This window comes from Erigeron canadensis, chromosome 1 (genome assembly GCF_010389155.1).
Source record: "Erigeron canadensis isolate Cc75 chromosome 1, C_canadensis_v1, whole genome shotgun sequence".
NCBI classification, from domain to species: domain Eukaryota; kingdom Viridiplantae; phylum Streptophyta; class Magnoliopsida; order Asterales; family Asteraceae; genus Erigeron; species Erigeron canadensis.
In genome coordinates, this window is record NC_057761.1 from 46182944 (window position 1) to 46206894 (window position 23951).

Below are 23951 nucleotides of genomic sequence, written 5' to 3' on the forward strand. Positions count from 1 at the left end.
AGTATTACTGTAGTTTTAAAATTGAGTAAAGCATTTATCAAGTTATTCGAAGTTTAGACCCTGGAGTTGGAAATTTTATCAAGTTTGGATTCGTCCGTACTCGAGCACAATTGATAAACTTTACACATGTAACAAAACTGATTCTGAGCTTATATATTTTGATTTATCGATTGAAGATTAATTACTATCTTGCAAGTTGTAAGGATGCCAAAATATATATTATCTATCTATAAATACCTAAACTCGAGTCTTATAATAAACTTTTTATGCAAGACTCAATCAACTAACTCTTTTCACATTAAAAAAAAATCAAATAAACTAGCAATGAGTGAAGTGTATTTAATTTGCTTCTAGTACTAGTTAGTAGTAGTATGGGCCAAAAGAGTTATGCATCTCTTTAGAACAAATGTTGAGAAGCAAATGGAAGAATACTATGTGAACGACTGAACAATACCAGGCTCGGTTCATATTAGTGCCTTAGAAACAAGATGCAAAGTAATGAATGGAAAGCTCTGTATATGTTCCACCAACTTTATGGGCAATGCACAATGCACTACGTTTATTTAGGGGAATCAGTAATTATGGATCACAGACAAAAAGTTTTTGACTGTCTAAACTCTAAACCTGGAAGTCCATGCCAATGACAATTTGACTCCAGAAGCCAAGTGATGACGCATCTTCACAATATGAACCATAGACAAAATTATACAGTACTCCCAGTTTATACAAAAATAGAAAAAACTGAAACTAGCTAAAACAATCTAACAATTAACTGAATCAGATTTGGTCAGATATTATACACAGCCAAAGTGGCAACAATGTTCTGTGAAACCACAAAAGCATTTTCTATTTCAGCACCGAACTTTAGCAGTAAAGGTATAATTACCCTACAAACATGTGTCTGAACTTGAAACACTTCGTAGAGACAATGCTTACATGTATCATTCCCGGAGATTTCATTGGCCAAGAAATGACTCAACTTATACAGGCACCCTTTTTCCTCGGTAGCGGTCAAAGAACTATCAGAGAGGACAAATATATTACATAATATCCAAAAAGATAACAGGTTATTCAATAAAGTGCATTCATAGCTGCAAAGTAAGAAACATGAGCTGTATGTTTACAAATAGATCAGAAAAACTTGGTTACTTGAATAATATTTGTATTCATAACTTTGGACACATTTGGGTACTATTTTTTACGGCTTGGGGTGAAGATGTAACAGAAACTATGTGTGTTGTTTTTACAAACAGAAAAGACAACCTTGCATGCGTGTGAGTCATTTTACATTACATTTAACCGAGCAGTTGGAAGACAGTGTGAGCACTTCAGAGGGAGAAAACAAGGGTCAAAAACATAGTAAGCTACAAGAAGCAATAATCTGATCTAAACTTTCTAGAGGCAACAAAAGGCCAGGTCCGTCATATTTGTTAACTGGTCAAAATGGGTAAGTTTTTGTTTGGGCCGGGTTGACCAGAGACACTAAACATCTTTTAGTTTCTAATAATATGATAAGTGTGTCATGTATATATTATTTTCATAAGAATCTAAAATAACACTTTGAGCAACACTTCCTATGTGACCCATTCCGCTTGTTCCTTTTTTACTCTTAATTTCTTACTTATTTTCACACGTTAGAGCTAAAACAAAACCCAAAATAACTGGGTCAATATTGCACCAGCCCTAATTGTTTGACTTGGTTGCCAATTCTTCAATCAAACCTAACACATTTCCTAATTTATTTGGGTTAACCATCTTCTACACTTTGAGGTGAACCTCGATTGTCTTGGACATATTAAGTACCAAAGATTATCAAGGTTCTCATGAAAAATAATTAGCTCATTTATGCAGTTATATCATTATAATACGAATACCAATGCCAATTTGAGAAGCACCAAAAGAGCAGCATGTTTAATCAACTTATAAACATAATATAAGAAAGGAAAGTGGTATGTGGTTCACTATACAGTACTTAAAAATTCACTCGAGAGTCAACACCCTTCCCACGTGTAGGAATCCTAACTCAAGAACTATAGAAATCTCACCGACCTACTGTATAGACCTAAACCACATATAATACTCCTTCGCTGCTCTCTAAATAATGTTTAGGAAAAAAAAAAACAATATGAGTATATTAATATTTGAATCTTTAAAGTAAGTTTTAGAAACTGAACTGTTCACCGAGACAAAAATAAATAAATAAACAAAGAACAAAACACTGAAAAAGATCAGATACATAGAATCATTTCAGCAGTAACAAACTAACACAAAGAGTCAGGGGTAAACAATTAAATAAAACAACTAAATGCTTGACCATCAACAAAATGAAATGTGAAAAAAAAAATATTTTATCAACCGGAATAGAAGAAAATTATGTAAAAGTTGTACACTTTATGGTTGATTAGAAAAACCATAGACCACTCCAACCATTAGTTGGGTTGAATGGTTGAACCTTTAGTTGATGGTTATAAGTAATTACATGTTGGTTGTTTAACTGACCCAGGTCTGTTTTTCCACCAGGTGAAGGGCCAACTCGTTCAACCAGCCTAGTTGTTTCGGATTTTTAAATACAACTCCATTGGATTTTCGTTGATCAAGAACAAGTTAGGGATAAAAAAGGAGAATCTTGAGATCATGCTAAATAAGCTTTACATTGTTGATAAGATAGAAAGTTACAAGGCTATGAACAAACATACCGATCTAATATAAGGCTGTTGAAATACCCAACCAATGACAGGTATCTTCTGCACAAAAACTGCTAATGTTGGCCAAAAGCCACTGCATACATAAAGTACATCATAAGTAACAGATAGCTAGTCCCATAAACAGATAAAATATTTGTCTCATGAACATCATATCAAACAGACCTGAACAGTATAATGAAACCATAAGTTTCCAACGCCATTCCTATAACAGGCCACCCAATTATAACAAAGAAGAAGCCAACACCAAAAGAAATGGTGCCCTGTATAAGCAAGCAAACAAACAAAAGTTATAAGAATCAGAAGTGTGAAAGGATGAGTGCACAAGTACAAAAGCCTGTACTATAATAGAAAAGACAAAGAGTAAGAAAGCACTATAAACCTTTAAGTTGGTAGGTTTCATAAAGAACTGCATGGAGGACTTGATTCCAATAGTGATTATCACTCCTGAGATGAATAGGATCTGGTTCATTACCCCACAAAATGACTTTTATGTTAGAAGCTGTCAACTCAGTCTTGATACATAAAAGATCATTTAGAGTATACAATACTATATGAAAAGAACTGAAAGACACTGACATTTCCAATGGCAAGTAGTCCCTTGTCGAAGAAGAAAATGATTCCCAAAAATGAGAAGAAGACACCAAATCCAGTTAACCCCAGTCCAATCTCTGTTGCATTATGGAACAAATAATTTAATAAACTATAAAAGTAATTAATGTCAAAATCATGTTCCATTGTTCCCGTGAAGGTAATAGGTGAAGTGCCCTAAAACTCCGGAAACTTAAGACACGAGACTGTGCTAACTATACACATTGCTTAGCAATCACCCAAGTGATGGAAATCGTTGGGCATCTTGTAAACAAAGAAAATATGGATGGAAGTATTCAATGTACAATTGAGCTAAAAAATAGATAATTAATATTCGCCAGTTTAAATAATGATGTTCACTTGTTCAAGGAGTTTTGGATCGAAGTTTCCAAAGGTATTAAAATGTTTTTTTACATTCAAAATACTTGTCTCACCGTACCACTTCTGTAACAAATATCACCAAAATAAAATTGTAGAATACTACACTATCACTAAAAAAATTTACTTATGTGGGTTACTTTGGCCAGCAATCATTATCTCCCTCGAATTGCTTTGAGTAAGGCAAAGCAAAATAATGGGTAACATCACCAATTTTAATAATCATACAAAAATGGAGTCAAGACCAGTCAGTTCCATCATATCAGGGATGTACTGAATAGCTTAGTTAAGTGTCTATCCGCTTTTAGCTTATTTTTACATTTGATAAGAGATATCAAACGAAACGCCCCAAAAATTTGAGTTTGATAATATGCCTCTGGCACTGGATAAATGGATGGATAAAGAGAGCAAAAGCTGATCTTATCAACGGTGCGAAAAAGTGAAAGAATGAACTCAACAGCCCTATAAAATAACACCTGTTGTTGAAATGAGACTACATCCTAAAACACACTGTTAGTAAAGAGAACTCTAGCCTCAGGATGCAGATAAACCATCAGATGACTTCACCAGAATTTAGGCCAAACAATAAAACTGAGCATCTCTAGTAATGCAGTATCCAATATCAAGGAGCCAACACCGGCTCCCGACCATAATATACTCAAAATCTTACACACGAATCTTCACTACTTCAAATCATTTAGACAAATAACTTATAGCTCCATCAACAACAATACCAAGCCACAAACAACGAATCTCCTTTCAAAACATAAACACTATTTGTTCTAATCATTTCTATCAACTATATCATCAAACATTAGAAGTATCCATCATCCTCGTCACAAAATGATGACATCTAAACACTTAAGTTCATCCCATTTCTATCACCTTCGTTATCAAAACGCATCAAGCGTAATATTATACACTACCAAACAACATCTCACAACAATTCCTAACTAGATTTCATATCAAATTTTAAAACATGATCCTATTCTATAATCATACAGAGAGAGAAAATACAATACAAAAACTAAATAACTAAAAAGAGAAGTAGCTGAAAACTTACTTTTCCACTCATTCATCTCGAGACCGGCCATGATACAAAAGTAATCTCCAAATTTCAGAAAAAAAAATGATCCTCGAAAACTGAATCACAAACACATAACATCATAATTAATTAACAAAAAATTTACTTAATATATATAAATATGACTTTAATAGTTTAATTACACTAAAATAACACCAAAATTAATAAGTTAATGTTTATACAGCCAAATTCCAGCAGAATTAAGATCCGGAATAAACCTAAAGTATATTATATCAATATAATGATTTACAAACAATATTAACCTGGAGCAGTTAATGATTTGATGAACAATTAGAAATTAAAATAACCGAAACATATACATACAATTCAATGGGATCAATACGCAATTCGTATATATGGATATATGCGTATGTATATGTATAGAGAGTAGAGAGATAGAGGATGAACCTGTTAAAGAGATGGAGAAGAGCTAGAGCAAAGGGGAGAGGTATGTGTATGGCTAATTAGTTACTGTGTTTGCGTGTGTGTGTGTGTGAAAATTGGGGAAGAAATGAAATTTTTGCTATCAGGTTTTTGTTTTTGATATTTAAGCTATATAGGTCCCTGTACTTTTGAGCTTAAAATATGGCGTAAGTCGTTGGATTAAGCGTTAAGTTTGAGTTAATTACATTATAGCTCGTAGGAAAGGAAAATAGTTAAATGTGGCTAACATGAGGTTTTTGGATAATTTTGAAAATTTGGTGTTAGATTTATAACATATCAGTGGTTGAATCTTAAAGAGAACAAAAATAATGATTATCTACATTATTTTTTTAACAGTTTAGTCGGTATTTGATATCAGTGACCACCGTATAATAGTGAAACCATTGTTATAAGTGATTCAGAAAAAAAAAAACCCACAAACTTGTCACTTCTAAAAATCAGACCCAAAGCCTATGAGAAAAACCAATGATGCGTATCTATATTTTTTTTTGACTAGAGAAAATCTTTTTTTTTTAACAACAAAATAGTAATTTTATTAATAATGACCATTCTAGCAAGGTGCTAAAGGTCTAAGTTACAACCATACCATTATCAAAAAATCTGGACAATTCAATGAACCAACCAAAACAGCAATAACCAAACAAAACAACCATTATGCAGTACTAAATGGAGACACAAGTCAATCCTTCCAATCCGTATTATCCTTCTTGTCACGATTGTGAACCCACAAGTAAGCTATGGAGACAATATCGTTGAAAACTTGAGCTGGTGTGTCTTGTACCTTGTTATGTACCTTGTTATTCCTCTTTGACACCCCGCAAATTTCAGGTCGGTCAAACTTAGAATACTATTACACGTGACATTTCACTACGATATGAGTTACGTGACAATATGTGCATATATTAGATATAAATATAAATATCCTTGACTTACATGATATTAGAGCTGATTACGTATTCAGAAATAATTTATATAACTAAACTTGCACATACATAAGTTACATACTCCACATACATAGAAAATAATAATAAGCACTTAAATAAAATAAATGGTAGTTAATTAGTTATGATAGTTATGTTAAATTCTAAACTCATCCATGAATATATTATAATAACTTAGACATAAATAAATATAAGTACAAGCTATACTAATAAAATAAAGGAGTACAACTAGCTAGTGATTACATCAAAAAAAAAAAAAAAATGAAAAGAAAACTTTAAAACTTACGGACTCCATCAAAATGAAAACCCAAAACTAAATATCCTATAAAGCTTATGGTCCCCCACACTTCACTATCACACACATACAAACAAAACACTCAACTAACAAACAAAAAGTCTCTCTCTCCTCCATCCATTCGACTTCCGGCCGGCCACCCCACTGCCGCCGCCGGACCACCGTCACCAGTCACCTAGAAAATCATCCAACCACATCAAAGTCATCTACAACATCATCTCTATCCTTTAAACTCAAAACCCATTACTTTAATCTTATCATTTTCGATTATATTCAAGACCCACCAACCAAAAACACCATTTTCTTCAAGCATATCTTGGTCGTCTTCTTTGTTGTTGTTTAGTTAATTGGGTGTTTAACCTTTGGTTTTAAACACTCAAATCTTGGTAAGGATGAACACACTATGTTTATATATTGTCTTCCCTCTTGCAAAAATTTTCATTTTAAATATATTATGGGTTATCACCACCCAAAAATAATTATAAAAAAAAAATATATATATATATATATATTTCTAGTAGAGGTTTTATTATGAGTACATGATTGATGATGTCAATGAATTGTACAATAGTCATATTACTTATTTTCTTACTTGTATGTATGCGTATATATAGTTGTCCATTAATTTGTTTATATGATCATAAAAATGTGGGATATAAAGGAATGCTAAATGAAAATTTCTTCCTTTCTAAACTGACTCCTTCAAGTCAAATGGGTAAAACAATGTGTATAAAAGAAAATCAGATTTTGTCTACTAGATATGTGTATATATATACATATACAAATAAACATTTTATTCACTCATGACATAAGCATAAGGATGGAAATGGAATGTCATATAAAGATTCCTCTTGATAGTTCTAGTTAGTATTTTTTTTTAAAATCAAGAGTTGTTGAAAAATAATAATAAGGTCACGATCTTGCTCCATGTTGTACTCTTCATATCCTACTACATTGAAGTAAATGAAAACTTTTTAAAGTGACATTATTTTATTACGGTTACATTTATGTCATATTTGTACATAAATATGCAAAGAGGATTGAAACAAATGACATAATGAGTCTTTTTTTTATAAACGCAGTATATTTTTGGTTGGGTATCTCAATGGGTTTTGTACAATTCTATGTACATGCTGACAGAAAGATTTAATCATATCCTCCTTTTTGGGAAACAATGATCTAATAACTTCGTATATTAAATTCGTTGGTGATATATGAACCACCAGTTCATTAAATCACTTTTCTTTTGGAAATCTAAACTTTTGAGGTATTTGTTATCTAGTTATACCTGTACGTAAATATTCTTATTAACAGAATTATTATTCTTTTACGGCTTTTGAAATCTGATTTTTGGAGTATTAATGTTTGTATATATATGTATCATAACAAAACACTAATGCATTGGAGATATATCCGGCAACAAACCATTCGTTCGGTTCCACATGCATTAGAATACTTAGTTATGAATATGTATGTGTGTGTATAAATGATTAACTCCTAAAAATCTTATTTTATAAAGTTGTACAAGTCTAATTCTTCATCACCTTAAAAAAAAAATGTTATTTCTAATCAAAGTGTTGTTATTATTATTAATATTCTTATTTTTACAATTATTAATATTATAGATTTACAAAACCCAACAAAGAGTCATAAATCTAAAAATAAACTTATTTGTGCATTTATTTATTTACTTTACATTACTTACATAAATATATTTTTATTTTTATTTATTTTTATTTTGAAAAAAATATATATATATATATATTTATTCTAATAATATTTCTAGAAATTTTTTATTAAATATAAGAGACATTTACTAGCAAAAATATTTATTTATTTATATGATATTTGGGTGGTGAAAAACTTAGAAAATTTATTTATTATTTACTTAGTTAATTGTTTTAGTATTATCACTTACGCACAATATTAAGAAAGCTATATATACTTTTGTTGCACTAGGTTAATATCATAATCACTTGGAGATTATTTGCATCGTTACTTTCACGCATCCACTATTAAGGGGAGTCTTCATAACCCCACTTTGCTTTATATATTTTTGGGGTGAGATACATGCTCTATGATTTTACGTGTGAACGCAAGTACTTAAAACTAGTATACATTATTTGTCTAAGTTATATTGCTCATCTATAAGCCCTCCTAATCGTGAAACGTTAGTTATGGATTTAAACGTGGGTATGTTGGATAGTACTATTTGGGTTGACACCCCCGTCCGGGTTGGTAGCGCCAACTTGACCCGTGGTGGTCGAACGGATGCATGCATACTTGTAAACTATTAAGTATTCTGAGCAAGGTACTTGTTGAGGCAAACTATATTAACTTGTTGAGTTTCGTTTCATGAGCTTAGTACAAATTGTATACATTATTTCTATAGCATTGTCGTAGGATAATGGCTACTTAAATCTTGTGGTTCACGGATAGCTTTTTACTATTAAACCTGTGAAGCTCACCAACTTTATGTTGACAAATTTTAGCATGTATTCTCAGGTAACTAGATGCTCTGCTTTAGATTACTTGATGACGTAGGCAATCTGACGGGCCTTGCCTTACTACCTTGACCTTAGGAATGACTCGTCAATTTGCTAAATTCTTTATCTTTAATTATGTCATTTTAAATAAATGTCTAATGCTTTTACAACAATTTACTCGTTCAAGTACTGTATTTCAATTTGGAAAACAAATGTTCCTTTCATAAATTTTTAAAACGACAATGTTTAGTAGTCGTTCATTATATTTTGTGTTGTGATATTATTGAAGTCACACCCATGTGCTAGCCCCTATTTTTAGAGGATGTGACATCCTCACTTTCCACAAAGTCCACCCACCAAGTGTAAAGAATGGCTTGTAGCCTTTTTCCATTCGTTATATTCACTTTGAGTTTATCACTCCACTCTAACACTTCTTCGGGTTTCACACTCGGGATTTTGAAGCCCGTCTATGCGCAACAAAGGGTCCCTGTGTCGTTTGCACAATTGCAACGATTGAACAGATGATCAGTATTTTCCACCCCATTTTGACACAAAGTGCAACGAAAAGAATCTACATCAACACCTCTGGAAAAAAGATTGATACTAGAGGGGATACCTTCTCTTCTCATTCTCCAAACAAAAAGGTAAACTTTTTTAGGGACCAGCTTAATCCATTTTGTTTTTATAACATTAGAGTTATTAGAGTTATGACTGTCAAAATAGTTTCGAACTTGAGCAACAGAAAACGAAGACTTACCATTTAGATCCCAAATCCACTTGTCGTTGCCATTGTCCAGCCGAGTGGGGAGTAAGTTGACAAGATGTTGGACCTGATCGTTCTCTCGTATAGTGATGAGAGGTCTGCGCCATTTCCAACTCCATCCTCTCGAGCTATCAAAGCGATCACTAATTAAACAGTTGCTATTAACATCCAGCGCCATAAGTCTCGGGAATATAACACTTAAAGGCTCCTCACCACACCAAGAGTCTTTCCAGAATTTAGTGTCACAACCACTCGTTTGTTAACAACATATTTTTCTTAATCATTGGTTGTGTATGTTAACAACATATTTTGGTTTTTTTTTCTTCATTGTAACATTTAGTTATATGTAACATTTACTAGAACCCTTTAGTGATAAGGTGATTTATACGACTGACATAAATACTCCATTGTCAACATAATATGATTGAAAAGTTCAATAATTTTGATCATCATTTTGAGTACCTTATGCATGCGAGAACAAAATACATGAGAAAAGATACAAATTGCAGAGAACAAAATACATGAGAAAAGATACAAATTACTCACGGCAAAAAAAATCTTAAGAACCGTTTGGTTCGTGGAATGCAATAAAATTAAGATTGAAAAGTTTTATTTTCAAAATTATTTTATAAAATCATTTTAATTTAATAAATCTAAATGCAAAGAATTATTTAGTTAATGGAATTTTTTTATTATTAAATGAAGGATTTCAAAGGAATATTGAAGTAGTACAAAATATTAGGGATTAAAAGAATTCATCACATTTTTAACTTTTTCATTACTTAACTTAGAACAATTTTGAAGGTAGAAATTTTTAATTTCAATTTCATTATATTTCATGAACCAAGTGGCTCCTTCGATTTATGTAAAAGTCAAAGTTTAAAACTTCGTATTATTCCAAAGTAAAATCCATATAACTCAATCGCATAAAGGATCGAGTTACTGTTTTTGAGTATTTTGATAATACAAATCAAAGATACCATTGATCCTTTGTTTACACTTCAAAACAAATTCCTCAAACTTTTTTAAACATGTAATATTACGTGAGTTATTCAAACGGCATTTGAAAATCTTAATGAGCTTGACTCACTAAACCCCTTTCCGACATCCATCTCAAAATGATTAATGGGTCCTGAATCCCCAGCTAGTTTCCTTTTAAGATACAACAAATAGCCAAGTAGCCATAACTCTACATGGCTATACATTTACATCTTAGACAGAAAATGCGATGAAGAGCTAGAGCACATGACAATTTGACTCGCTTAAAAAGTTAAAAGCACATGACACCTCTAGCTTACATAAACTATACTACTTCTATCTTTTGGGTCGACTTGTTCACCGCATCAAATGAGACTAACTTGACCACTTTTGCAAATAGTATCAAATCAATCAAGGTGGTCATTATTTTGCAAATAGTATCAAATCAATCAAGGTGGTCATTTGGAATTTGAACATCTTCGTATCTAGAAACAGATAAACGTCTCATTTCCAGTCATCTTTTTTGTATTTTGTAGTACCAAGTAGAACTTTAGAAATTTTGAATATAAAAAGCATGACGGTGGTCAATTGGATTTTGGACCACCCATTTAACCAACAAGTAGATAAATGTCATATAGTACCGACTACCAAGTGGTATTTTGTGAGTTTTAAATTTTTATGTATGTCTTATCAACCAAGGTGGGTCATCTGGGCCACCGGCCACCCATAGATGCAAAAATCTCACTTTCAAGAATCTTTCACTTTTCTGTTGGTAAATGGTTTCAACCAATAAAATAACAAATTATGTTGAACAAAACCAAAAAGGGGGCACAAAGCCACAAACTGTAAAAAAGTTGCAAGTTACACGGGCCAAGCAGCTAAAATATAACAAATTTCCATGGATGATTTTTGTATAAGTTCTAATATTGTACATTTTGGGAACATTCCACAATGTTACAAGCATGATCAAACAAGTTAGACCATTAAACCATAAGTATATGATACTACAAAACTAATTATATATTCAATAACGATACGCCGTTCATAGCTTCAAACTGCATTTGCAGCCTTACAACCGGAATCCATGTTAGCAATCGATATCAGTTTAGATCTCAATTCATCAACAGCTTTGTCTTTGCTGAGTTTTTCAGGCTTAGTTGAATCAGAACCCTTTTCTGGTTCACAATATGAAATGGCAATGAGTGATTCCCTGGTACGCTCCAAAGAAGCCTCGTTACGTGGTCTATAATCCATATAATGTCGAACAATCTTCCTGTAAGTAGTTTGAAAACATTTGCATATTAATTGATATATATATATCCCAACGCTATATCAATAACACAAATATTCACACGACACACAATTATTCACAAATTTGTTTCCAACATGACTAGAACTCACAACCTCATGGTTGTTGGGAACGGTGTACCGCCACCCAAAAGTCCCTTTGGTAAAATCCACCGATACTAAATCGTTGAATTGATATTCCATTACACTTCATAAAGAAGAAGTTCCCGTAATTCTAATGCATATGACCTTTTGGTCTCTAAGAACTAAGAAGTAACCTTACCTGATGGTTCATGATTTGCCGTTTCTAATTCAAGAGCCAATTTGAACCCATAGAGATTACAAGTATATAAGTTCAACCGTAAACCCCAAGTGCAACGAAGCTCGTGGAGCCTTTTTTGCAACATTTTCCCTGCATTTGCAAAGTATGTTTGCAAGATTCGAACCCATGACCATAAGTGAAAAACGAGTAACTTTCACTAACTGCTCAAAGAAGGCTCGTCTCTACAAGGATACATATACCTTGAGCAACTATAATTGTAAAACTAAGGGAATATATACGGACAAATTCACAGCTCATAATTAGGGTGCATTCAGTTATAGAAAAATGATGCTGCAAAATTTTAAGAAAAACTATAAACAAAACTAAAATAGAATGCAATTTTAGATTTTGTAACTAAATCCTTCAAATTATAATTTCCATTCTGTTACCTAAACCAAAAAAATATAAAAACCTCAAAAAGTTTTCAATTGTTTCGTGGAGAAAAAGCATATTATGTAACTAATCGCACCCTTGAAACTATCCTATTCCAGATCTACATTGATAAAGGAGATGGCCTGGTCTTAGCTCACTAAAGTGTTGTACATATTTTTTTTATATGTAATGCAGATTCTATAACTATAGACACACAAAAAAAAAAACAACTAAATGCATATAGGCTTCACAGATACGCGAAACCAACAAAATATAGAAAACGAAAAAAGTGAACACCAACCGCCATTGATTCATAACTTAATAAAACATATATAACATACTGAAGAAAACACAAATCTATAAAATTCACACACATAAAAAAAGGGTACCTTGTGAATATTGAAGGTGTGCTTAAAAATACAATCCGCGATTTCCGGTGAGTGTTTTTTTGGGGGTGTCTTCTTATTTTGTGTGTGTATGAAAAATCTTAGTTGAGAATTTTCTGTTATGGGGAACGGGGAGCTGTCATTATATAGCGAGTACTTTTATTCATTATTTTTTCATTTTTTTAATATATGGATGGATGGGATTCTTGATTATTCTGCTTGCGTTTTCCTACGTGTAGGTGTAATCTAATAGGATCCGACCTACCGCCATATCATCTTGTACAACTTTTTTATCCCATTTATTTTTATTTATTATTTTTTTTCCCTAAAAAAAATGCTAAATAACGCTTCCAAGGTTTTCCTTAACAACGCATAAAAAAATTGTACGTTTTAATATTAAAAGTCCACTCTTTAAATTTTATAGTAACTGTACAATTATTTTTTCTTTTTTAGAACGGCATTATTTATTAACAATGGCAACTAACAAAATGCTAGTCGCCAAAGAGTACGCTTACAATTACAAAATTCTAGGAAACACCAAACCTATTACTCTAGAAAACAAAAAGTGTACATAGTAAAAAAAGAAACAAAAGCATACGACTCAACCAACTACACCACCAAAGAACCAGACTCCAACTCATTCTTTAGCAATAGGATCCACGATCCATTCATTCCAATAGTAGCTATGCTTCATATCTCTATTTGAAATTCAAAGAAATGAAATTGAAATAACAGTAGCAATAGAAGTGTACAACTATTTAATGTATCTTCACGAAATCATTTACGGTTTCGTTTAGTAAAACCCTTTCTTAAAGTTGTAAACTTATTCATGAAAAACATTGTCTTAAAATGATATGTGTTAAAGAGCCCTTCTAAAATGGATCATTAATTAAAATTTTTTGATGGAAAACCAAAAATTCACCTAAAATTATCATAAATTAAATTAAGCCCAAATTTGTTACTAATGCTACTTTTTTTTTATTGAAAAAAAAAATTAAAAACTCCTATCTTAGTATATCTGAAAGGAAAAACTCGTCCAAAACCACCATAGATTAAATTGAACCCGACTTTGTTACTTATGCTACTTTCCTTTTTTATTTTACTAAGAAAATTTTTTTAGAAAAAAAAAATGAGAGAAAAAATAAAATAGAATACGAGAAAACGAGTACCACTTAGTACCGGAAGTACCAACTCCCGCATAGGGCACACTAAAAACTACAAAAAATGATCCTTCATTAAACTTTTTAAAGCATTTCGATCTTGTCATACTATTTATTAACCAAAATTTAAATGACACGATCTTTAAACTCAACTGATCTATATTGTGGTACCAGGGCTAGGGTTCCCTCCATTATTTTATTTTTTTATTATCATGAGTTGGGTGGTTATTTGGTTAGGAGATATGAACTGTTTCATATTAGAATTCCTGACACAACATAATCAACAATATTATTATCTTGGTTGAAAAGGTCCAGTCATACCATACAAGGTTTTTGAAAGGTTTGTTGTTAAACTAAACAAAACTTGATTACTAAGCCATGTTTGTTTTGAATGTATTACATTATAAAAGTTGATAATTTTACGTCTTTAAATCAGAATGGCAACCACTATTCGGTTGCAAACATGATAACTTTATTTTGAACCCTTGTGGCTGGTACTGCCTATCCCCTAAGGATGAAAGGAGCAAGGCGCTCCTTTTCACTGTTTTTGCTTGAAAACGCCCCAAGAAGCCCCAGAAAGCCCTGTACATTGCCCCAATGGGCGTCTTGGAGAGAGAAAGAGCTAGGGGCGTGAGAAAATGGAAGGGAGAAAGTGGGTGTGAGATAACAAATGGTGGGACCTCATATGCAATTTTCAAAGTAAACTGCCAAACATTGATGTATCTTTCTAGCTAGTGGTGGGTCCATTAAAAGGAATATTTTCCTTTCCTTCTATACGCCTTACTCCAACATTTTTTTAAGGAATGTATCTTGATAACTAGGCTGCCATGTGTCGCGAGATGCTCTAAGGAGGGGAAGCCTTGCTCCAGGTAGTCTAATATGGTTTCTCATATTTGGTCAATAGAGATGGGACCATTGCATTCGATGAAGAGTAATGATAAATCCTCCTAATAGATCAACCTAATTATCCTCCTAATCATATGATGAAGCCACATGAAAAAATCAAGGGGGCGATGTATGAAAGATAATGAGTGAATTACACGTGTCAAGATGGTATGGTATTAGGAGGATTATTAGGTTAAAGTTTTAGGAGGATCAATCATTTGCCTTCGATGAAATAGTGGTCTAATAAGTGCAAATTTCTATAATGTGGACTGAACATGGAATACATGAAAAGTTACAGGACTGGTCATGTAATTTACTGAATCTAAATTCTAAAACCATAACCTTGAGTCCTTGACGGCTTGACCTCGCATTTTGTTTGTTCACAGAATTGAAAGAGATTTTTTTGAAGTAATGTTCTTTGTATTTCAGAGATTTCGGAAATATTAACAACAACAGGACCCGATCCTTGCGTGGGGTATAAGGAAGACTTACCTCAAGGTAGAGAGCCTGCTTTTCCATAGGTCCTCCGGCCACAAAGAAGGAAAATAAGAAACGTTTAGAAAATAGACGAATTTCAGTTCCGATTATATCATTTCTAATTTTCCCCGAAATAATAACATTATCATCATCATCATTCATCCATGTCGAATTCGTCTCCTTCACCGGCGACCTCCGTCTTACCAATGACCGGAAAAGGTCGAACCGGTTCACGTATAGAGAATTCAGCAAAAACAATGGTGACAGATCAGATAACACAGGCTGTTCTTTCCGCCTCGAACCTCCTTCATATCATGCTTCAGTCCTCCCCTTCTCAGGTATTGTATTGAGTTATTATTTATTACTAGTGTTTCTATGTCTAACTTTCTGGATTTTGCTAATTTATATATAATATTTGTACTGTTGATAATTTTCAGGACAAGCTTGTAAAGCTTCCGAAAAACCTTTTGGCTAAAACATCTACAATTAGGAATACTCAACAGGTGAATATTGATTTTTAAGTGTATGCTATTCGTATTTTTTTAAAAGGCCGGTCGATATTCTTATATCATTCGATATTGACTGATGCAGGTTTTGGAGCAGATGCCTTCGGTGATTTCATCTTTAGATGCACATATGGACTATGGATTACAGAGGTTGTTTTTTCTTTTCTTATCTTGTTCTGATAATTCGGTTTTGTGATATATAAAAGTATATGTGTGTTATCATTTTATTCGGTATTAAAGGGTCCGAGAAAGTTTTTCTTTAACTTACTTTTTAACAAATATTTTTTGTCTTTTTAAACTGTGATAAATTTTATGTTTTAGAATAATGTTGCAAGTTTAGATGGTGGTGCAACTTTTTAATGTCTTGATATGAGCCGTGATAACCTGCAATCGGCAATGTGTTTATGTAACTCATGTGGTAGTGTATCTTAGACTCTTAGCTTTTGCTAAGACATGTTACCCGTCCACACGAGAATAAGAAGATTTTGCTTTCTGGTTCATGTTTCCTCTATTATACAGTAACATCTTCATGAAGGTTCGTTTATATTTGCATGATATATGCGATAGTCCTATGGCCATTAATGCTTACTCTACATGCTATTAATAGTTTAAGATTAATCTCCATCAGGAAACCTGAATTCTAAAGCCTCCAATTTCCATGTCCTTAGTCATAATGACACATAAGTCTTAGCTTGGTGGTATATGATGGACCAACTTTTGATGAGGTCCAAGTGAGTGCAACCGACAAAGAACCTTCACACACTATAATGAAATGAAAGGAGACATAGAAAGAGTTTGATTACATTTTCGCATGGTTGTTAAGTTTCCCAGTCGAACCGAAGTGCAAAAGTTTCCAACAATAGAGAGAGAAGCCTAAAGATGGAACCACAACACCATTGCATAGGCAACTTGCCAATTGCGCAAAAGTAAAAGTTTTGAAGAGAGCTCTTCACATGTATCTTGCATCTATGGTCTAAATTTGAAGTTTGACAACTCGAGTATAAGAGAGGTTATATATTACATAATCCCGGTTCATGGGTTTATTATTTACTATAAACTCTTTAATATGGTGATGAATACGGTTATTCTGAATTTAATTTCTCATATGCTTCTGTTAGAAAAGAGTGTGTTTCCAAAAATGAAATGTGAAAAGTTGTATGTAAATTCACAAATTGTTATACATTGTCAAGAATTTTAAGATCACCACTGACAAATTTAGGCAACCATAACAGTGGACCATTCCCAAACTAATGATTTTGTGGCTATTAAGTCAAAGTGAATATCAGAATCTTCAAAAATTTCTTAGCATCGACTCTAATAAACTCCAAAACATTAACCAAGAAGTTTATATGAGTGACAACCGACAAGACATTATTGTACCATAGCACCTGCCTGCGAGAGTTTAGGGTCGATGGAGATTTTGTGTCTTTAGAGATACCGGGAGGTGGTGGTAACCAAAAGGTGATATGGCCATGAAGTAAGATTATAAATTGCAAGTTCATAAGGGCTTGGCTTCTAGTCTACATAGCATCAACACTAATGAACTCCAAAACATAAAATAGGAAGTTAATACGAGTGACAACTGACAAGACATTATTGTACCATAGAACCTGCCTGCGAGAGTTTAGGGTCGATGTAGATTTTGTGCCTTTAGAGATACCGGGAGGTGGTGGCAACAAAAGGTGATATGGTCATGAAGTAAGATTATAGTTTGCTAGATCATAAGGGCCTGGCTTCTAGTCTACATAGTGTGCTACTTTCAAGCATGCTAATCTTATGAAGTGTGTTCAATTTTAGGAGTGAGGCTCTGTTTCGTATTAGGGTAGGAATACTATTCTCATATGGCGAGACTGAGAGTATATGTGAATATAGGCCTTACCACATATATAACAAACAACTTGTGCCGAGTAATTCACTGAAATGTTGGGTACGGGTTACCTTAGGCCCTATGTGTTATGTTAGCTTATGTTTAGGAGTTTCCGTTCTTAATAAACTCTTGGTGTCCTTCTAGGGGTATTCTATACAGCAAAAGTAGCTGTATCTGTAATCAGTTGTGATAATCTATGCCAGTCAAGTATTAAAGGGACCAAAATTTTACTGTACATTTTAAGCAATAAAAATAGTATTTGCTTTTCTACTGGGAGTTCCATATCTTGGCTAACTTGTTTGTTCCGCTGACAGCGTGCCTCATCTTGAAACTGTAACACGTCTGCTAAGCAACATAGAGAACAACCAGCTCAAACCTTTAACTGAGGCTCAGCTCTTGAGAGAGGTAAAATTGTTAATTCATGCACCATATAGTTCATTGCATTATTTTTTCTATGCGATGGGGACTTTTTTTGGCTGCACACCAACACTACATGGTGTGTGATTCAAACCTTGATCTTTTGTAATCTTGGGGAATCCTGGTTGCTTGGCTAATCGCATACTAAAGGTGCCAAAATGTTGGGTCAGATGGGTTGGGTAACAAGCCAAAATGGGTAATTATGTTATGGTTCAGGCGCGGTTAATCTGAGACCATATTTAATTTACTTTACTTCCTTCAATAAGGTATCAGGATGTTAAGCTTACAAACGTTGTTTTTTTTCAATAATAACATAATGTTTGGAATATAATGATTTGGAAGGTTTATGCGTAAAAATTCCCATTTGAGTGTTTGACCCATTTACAATTTAATCTGTTTCTTATTAGTTTTTAAGTTTTAGTTTGATCTGTTAGAGATGTAATGTAATCTGGACCGACCTACCTTTTTAGCAGTTATTATTTTAATTTTTTTGTTTGACCCTTGGAGATAAAACATTTTCTGAAACGGCCAATTTATAAGTGAATGGGTGGAAATTACCTCATTAACACCTCACCTTTTTTGATAGACCAAGAAACCAGCTTGTTTCTCCATCAACTTGCACCATGTAAGTCGCCAGGGTGAAAAAGGGCTGGTTAATGAAATGATGGTCGAAAAATGTTGATGAAAGTTATCACAGAATGTATCTAATATATATCTTTTAATTTATCCAGGCTGACACATTTTTCTTGTCTAACTAGTAATTACTTGTGCTTGTACAGGAACCTAAATCAGAGAGGTAGGCCACCTGGACAAAGCACATCAGGGGCTAAAATACATGAGCTAACAAGATTTTCAGTTAACAATTTTTTATGAACTTAACACCTATTATACGCATCATACATTGTTGTATGTATTAAAATTCCAAACGTTGTTAGCTATTGTATTTACCCTGTAACTCATCAGGTTGTTGATTTTTAACGACGTAGGATATAAGCTTTTGCATTTAAATGCTCAAATCTTGTTCACGATGTTTTTAGAGTCACAATACTCTTAAGATGTGTTCTTGCTTAAAACAAGCACATTTCAAGCAAGCGAAAGTAGCCTTGGTAAGATTTGTCCCATGACTCCCATCTAGTGTGATTCCTAGGTCAGGCCTTATAGTTCTAGTTTTTTAAAACCTTTTTTCTAGTTATTTTCGTAGAAAAGTTGTATCAATTGTTTTTCTTTTTTCAAATGCGTTACATCAGTAAAGATGTCCTCGGGGTTTGTTCTCTTACTATTCAGGGTCTTCATTTATAAAAATAAGACAAATGTTGTTGTGAGCATCTGGGATTTCTTCCATAGATCAGGTGTTCCATGAAATCCGAACTATAGGATAACAATAAAGGTCAACTTATTAAACTACAATGTATTCTCTGTTATGTGAAAGTTAGTGGAGTATGTATGATAGTGTGTTTATTAAAACCAAGACCCAACAATCGGAACACACAGTCAGAGTAAACGATATTTGACATTTGATTTACTGGTCTACTAAGTGACCAATGAACAAAGTATCCAATTGAGCCTCTCTTTATCTTTTCAGGTAAATTTATTTTTCCATTATTTTTAATCTTTTCCGCTTCTGAGTTTCGACAATGCACGTAAAGGCCAATAATGGTATTCTCTTCTGATACAAATTGCCAAGCATAATGACCACACTTTACCTGAACTTTACTACGCACACACACATTGCACCTTGTATATCGGGGCAGCAATATATGCTTCCATTCAAATTTCAAAATGTAAAAACAAAGTTCCAAAGCCACAAAATTTCACAATATGTATAAGACACAAACAATCTCCAGGTAACTGTGAGAATTAACCTGTAACCACAAAAAATATGGTCAAGAAATTTACAATTTTGTTGCAACACATACAAGAAGACCAAGCACAAAGCAAATCTATATTCCACCATCAATCAAAACCCCACATTAAACAGATTTTCCTCGGGATATTGAAACATCATAAGGATTATGAATTAGATCAGATCATACTATACCCTCCATCATCATTGCTCATTCCAATGAAAGATACTATGGCTATACCAAACACAAAAAGAGATGAAAGCTCCATTGCTAATGCACCCCAAGTTATGACACCGGCATGCTTCAAGATAATAGGAATTGCGATGCTGCCCACTGCTGAAGCCCCAGTCAGGAACTTTGTTGCATCTACCCAACTGTTATAAAGACGCTAGATGTTAGAGGTCGCAATATGGGCGGGCCGTACAGATAGGGTAGCATGTCCAAATGGGCTTACATCGAAATGACTATTATATTTAAACAATTTAACTGTGATTTTGTATTGTGTTGGCCGCCAGAACTTTATAGTCCTTTTTGGTATTTTGCAAATAATTAATGTACTACAAATGATTACAGAAACTTTATTAAAATAAGAAGATACTCTGACTTTAATAAACTGATTTTGATCATTGTGACATATGGGACATATGTCAGGCAGGTTTTGACTAGTTTAACCCGTTCATTTTCAGCCAACTTTCTGAAATTGACCAATGACCAGTTAGACACTTAGCCCGTCATCAATATCAATACAGCCAGCATTAAACCTTTCCCATAGGGGGGCAATTGCCTTTTACAAGATATTATCTTTGAAGGGTTCACTAGGGATGGTATGTAAAGATCACTATACCTGCTTTCAGATTCAGTGAAGTATACAGAAGTATCTGAACCAGCAAATAATATCAACGGCATAGGGAGAATCACATACATCAATGCTGTATCAAGACACAATGATGTCAGCAACACCAAAAAAACATTCCTCTTGGTGCATATTTTCTTCTTTTTTTCTTTTATGCAAATGCTTTACGATGCATTAAATATCTAAACCATGACACTATCTGTAATTATATAAAGCATGAAGATTTTTGATCAACATTAGAAGTCATCTAAAGGCAATATGCATCAAGTGTTTGATACTCATTCTTCTATAAGGATATTTGACGTGCTCAAAATTTTCTTAAAAAGGTTCTAATAATTGCAGTTTCCATCAATTAATATGCAAATTGATCCCAACGTAGCATTCATCCTCAAAACTATATGATCTGCAAAGATTTTTCTTCTAATCATTTCTCTTTTCATGAGCCAAAATGATATATATATATATATATGATGTGCTAATATATAGAACAAAATATTGATTTTAAGCACCCTAAACACTTGTATAGCTAGTTATATACGAAGGTTGATATGACTATGAAAAATAATAATAATTCTACATTTGATTACTTCCAAGTTAGTCTAAAACACTCAAAAGTGGAATTTTTGTGAAAATACAGTAAATTTATCCTACCAGTCAGCATTGGCCACCAATTATTGTACAAAACACATGCCTGCCATCATAAAAGAAAATGGGTAAACAACCACCACCAATTGTTTGAGTGATCTGATAAAAAGTTAATAATTCTAACATTTATGCAGGTAACGAGAGTGCTTGAAACTTACTAGTATTTGCAAAACGATACCTCCGGATACCAATATTGCCAAAAGAGCAAGTTTTCCAGTATTCAGACAGGTTATCATATAACCTGGTATGTCTGCCATCCCCGACTAGTCTTAACTCATTAGGGTTTTCACTGCAAAGGAGCATAAAAGCTTAAAACTGGAACTTATTCAGTTGCATGCTAACATAGTCATGTACTTTGAGTAATCAATGTTTAACGAAAAAACATATGTAATACATCGAACAATTTACTATTGGCAGACATCATGGAAGTATATTATACATGGAAGTATCTGTTATTAACTATACTTAAACCTCAATATCAATTATGATCAAGATATAGTCTAATAGTCGCATCAAAATTACTGGACTACTTTACTATCATAATTTAACGTTTTCTATACATCTCAGAATTGGACAGACCAAATGAACCATTTGAAACAAAAATAGGGGATTAAAAAGTATGAAAAGCATATCAGAGAGATCGATCGAACGTCATATGCCTTCAGAAAAATCAATATCTAAATGTCCTAACGAGGACAAAGAATAAAACGTCTTTCTACTGGTAGCATCCTTCATTCTACTCTAACCCTAAGTAACAATCAAAATGAACTCTAGCTAAATTCCCTTAAACAGATAGTGAATCAAGGATGTAATCAAGATCGACACCCTAACCGTTTCCCACATACACTCGATATATCATAGTCATGAAACAGCTTGTCAATCACTTAAACTAATGACAAACATTGTTAAGAAATATGTAGCTTCGTAAGCAGTCACACATGGGCTTTTCAGATAAATAAATTATTGTATTTATTTAGTAGACAATTAGTCCCACAATATTCAGCTTCTTACATGATCCTAAAACTAAAATAGAAAAAGGCCTCTTTCTTCACACTTGAAACAGGATTATATCACAATTAATAATATTTAATATTAAAAGACTAATATCCTTTATGTAAAAATATAATTCCCAGAAACTATGCATACACGTATTTATGAAGGAAAATAACACGAATATATAATAATAAGAAAAGAAAAACAATATATGATGATGATGGTAGTGAAAGAATTGATAAATTTTATGAGAGATTAAATTCTTACCAAATAGATAGATGGATAATGTAAGAAAAGGCACCGACTTGTTTAACAGAGATGAATCAATTTTTAAGTTCCGGTTTCTTCTTCCTATTTTGTTTTTAATTTTCTGTCGACATCAATAATATCAACCAATAATTAAAAATTAAAAAATATATATATTTTTTTTCTAGGATCCGACCGTTTGTCAATGGGTTTTATGGGCTTAAAGCCCCTAGCTTTTAAAAATAAGCTCATTTGAAAATTATAGCCCTATTTGGTAACACATAAGAAATCAAAAGCCTCATTCTCGAAAAACTCATAAAAGCCCCAAAAGGTCTTTAAAATAAATGCTCGTAGGAAGAGAGTTGAAAAAAAAAACCCCGGCCCCAAGCCCCAACGTCAAGCTCCAGCCCCAAGCCCTTAACTACAGTCTCATCTCCAAACTTTTGTGCCAAACATACCCTTATGCTACAACCAACTGATTTTTATGCTTGTACATAACAAGTCCTCTACCTATCATATCTCGACAAATTTTTTATTTTTTTCATAAAGTTAATTTCATAAATGCCAACTTATCATATAATCAAGGTGTTTTTGTTATCGGGGTTCATTCCTGTGTTAAAATTTTTTTTTTCTTTTACAATGGAGATGATAATGATTATTGATAAAAGTTAGGGGCAAAGGTGTAGTACCAATCTTGTGTCAAACTGACAAGTTTTTAGCCAATTACAAGCCGACATGTGTCAATGCAAAAAACTAACAAAAACTTGTCAAAAGTAAGGGTGTAAATGCATAAACTTTGCCAATTTGCCGATTAAAAATAAGATGTATATCTAGCCGATGTTCACTTGCCAACTTGCCAAAAGCTCTTCTCCCAACGTCCACTTGCAACATCCAACGTTCACTAGCATCGGCCAAAACATGCCGATGAAAGTTGTCAAAAGTAGCCGATTCAACTTGCCAAAAGTAGCCGATACAAGTGCTATAGTGTTGCCGATTTGCCAAAGCTTACCGATGATTTTTGCTGATAAA

General features: G+C 33.1%; 3 protein-coding genes across 3 annotated transcripts; 1 reads left to right on the forward strand and 2 right to left on the reverse strand.

Moving 5' to 3' along the window:
* Positions 1-676: 676 nt before the first annotated feature.
* LOC122579229 (vesicle transport protein GOT1-like) lies at positions 677-5274 on the reverse strand. The gene is made up of 7 exons (XM_043751354.1): positions 5164-5274; positions 4735-4814; positions 3282-3373; positions 3085-3165; positions 2868-2965; positions 2697-2778; positions 677-1019 (listed from the first exon to the last, which is right to left on the reverse strand). Exons 2-7 carry the CDS (start codon positions 4763-4765, stop codon positions 981-983), a joined length of 423 nt encoding a protein of 140 aa, XP_043607289.1. The 5' UTR covers positions 4766-4814; positions 5164-5274; the 3' UTR covers positions 677-980.
* Positions 5275-15588: 10314 nt separating this feature from the next.
* Positions 15589-19357, forward strand: LOC122579185 (tobamovirus multiplication protein 2B). The gene is made up of 5 exons (XM_043751303.1): positions 15589-15889; positions 15989-16054; positions 16143-16207; positions 18239-18329; positions 19121-19357. The coding sequence occupies exons 1-5, from the start codon at positions 15716-15718 to the stop codon at positions 19139-19141; spliced, it is 417 nt and encodes a 138-aa protein (XP_043607238.1). The 5' UTR covers positions 15589-15715; the 3' UTR covers positions 19142-19357.
* Positions 19358-20081: 724 nt separating this feature from the next.
* On the reverse strand, positions 20082-23053 carry LOC122584732 (vacuolar protein sorting-associated protein 55 homolog). The gene is made up of 5 exons (XM_043756784.1): positions 22944-23053; positions 21842-21972; positions 21690-21729; positions 21030-21114; positions 20082-20559 (listed from the first exon to the last, which is right to left on the reverse strand). Exons 2-5 carry the CDS (start codon positions 21938-21940, stop codon positions 20364-20366), a joined length of 420 nt encoding a protein of 139 aa, XP_043612719.1. The 5' UTR covers positions 21941-21972; positions 22944-23053; the 3' UTR covers positions 20082-20363.
* Between the last annotated feature and the right edge of the window lie 898 nt (positions 23054-23951).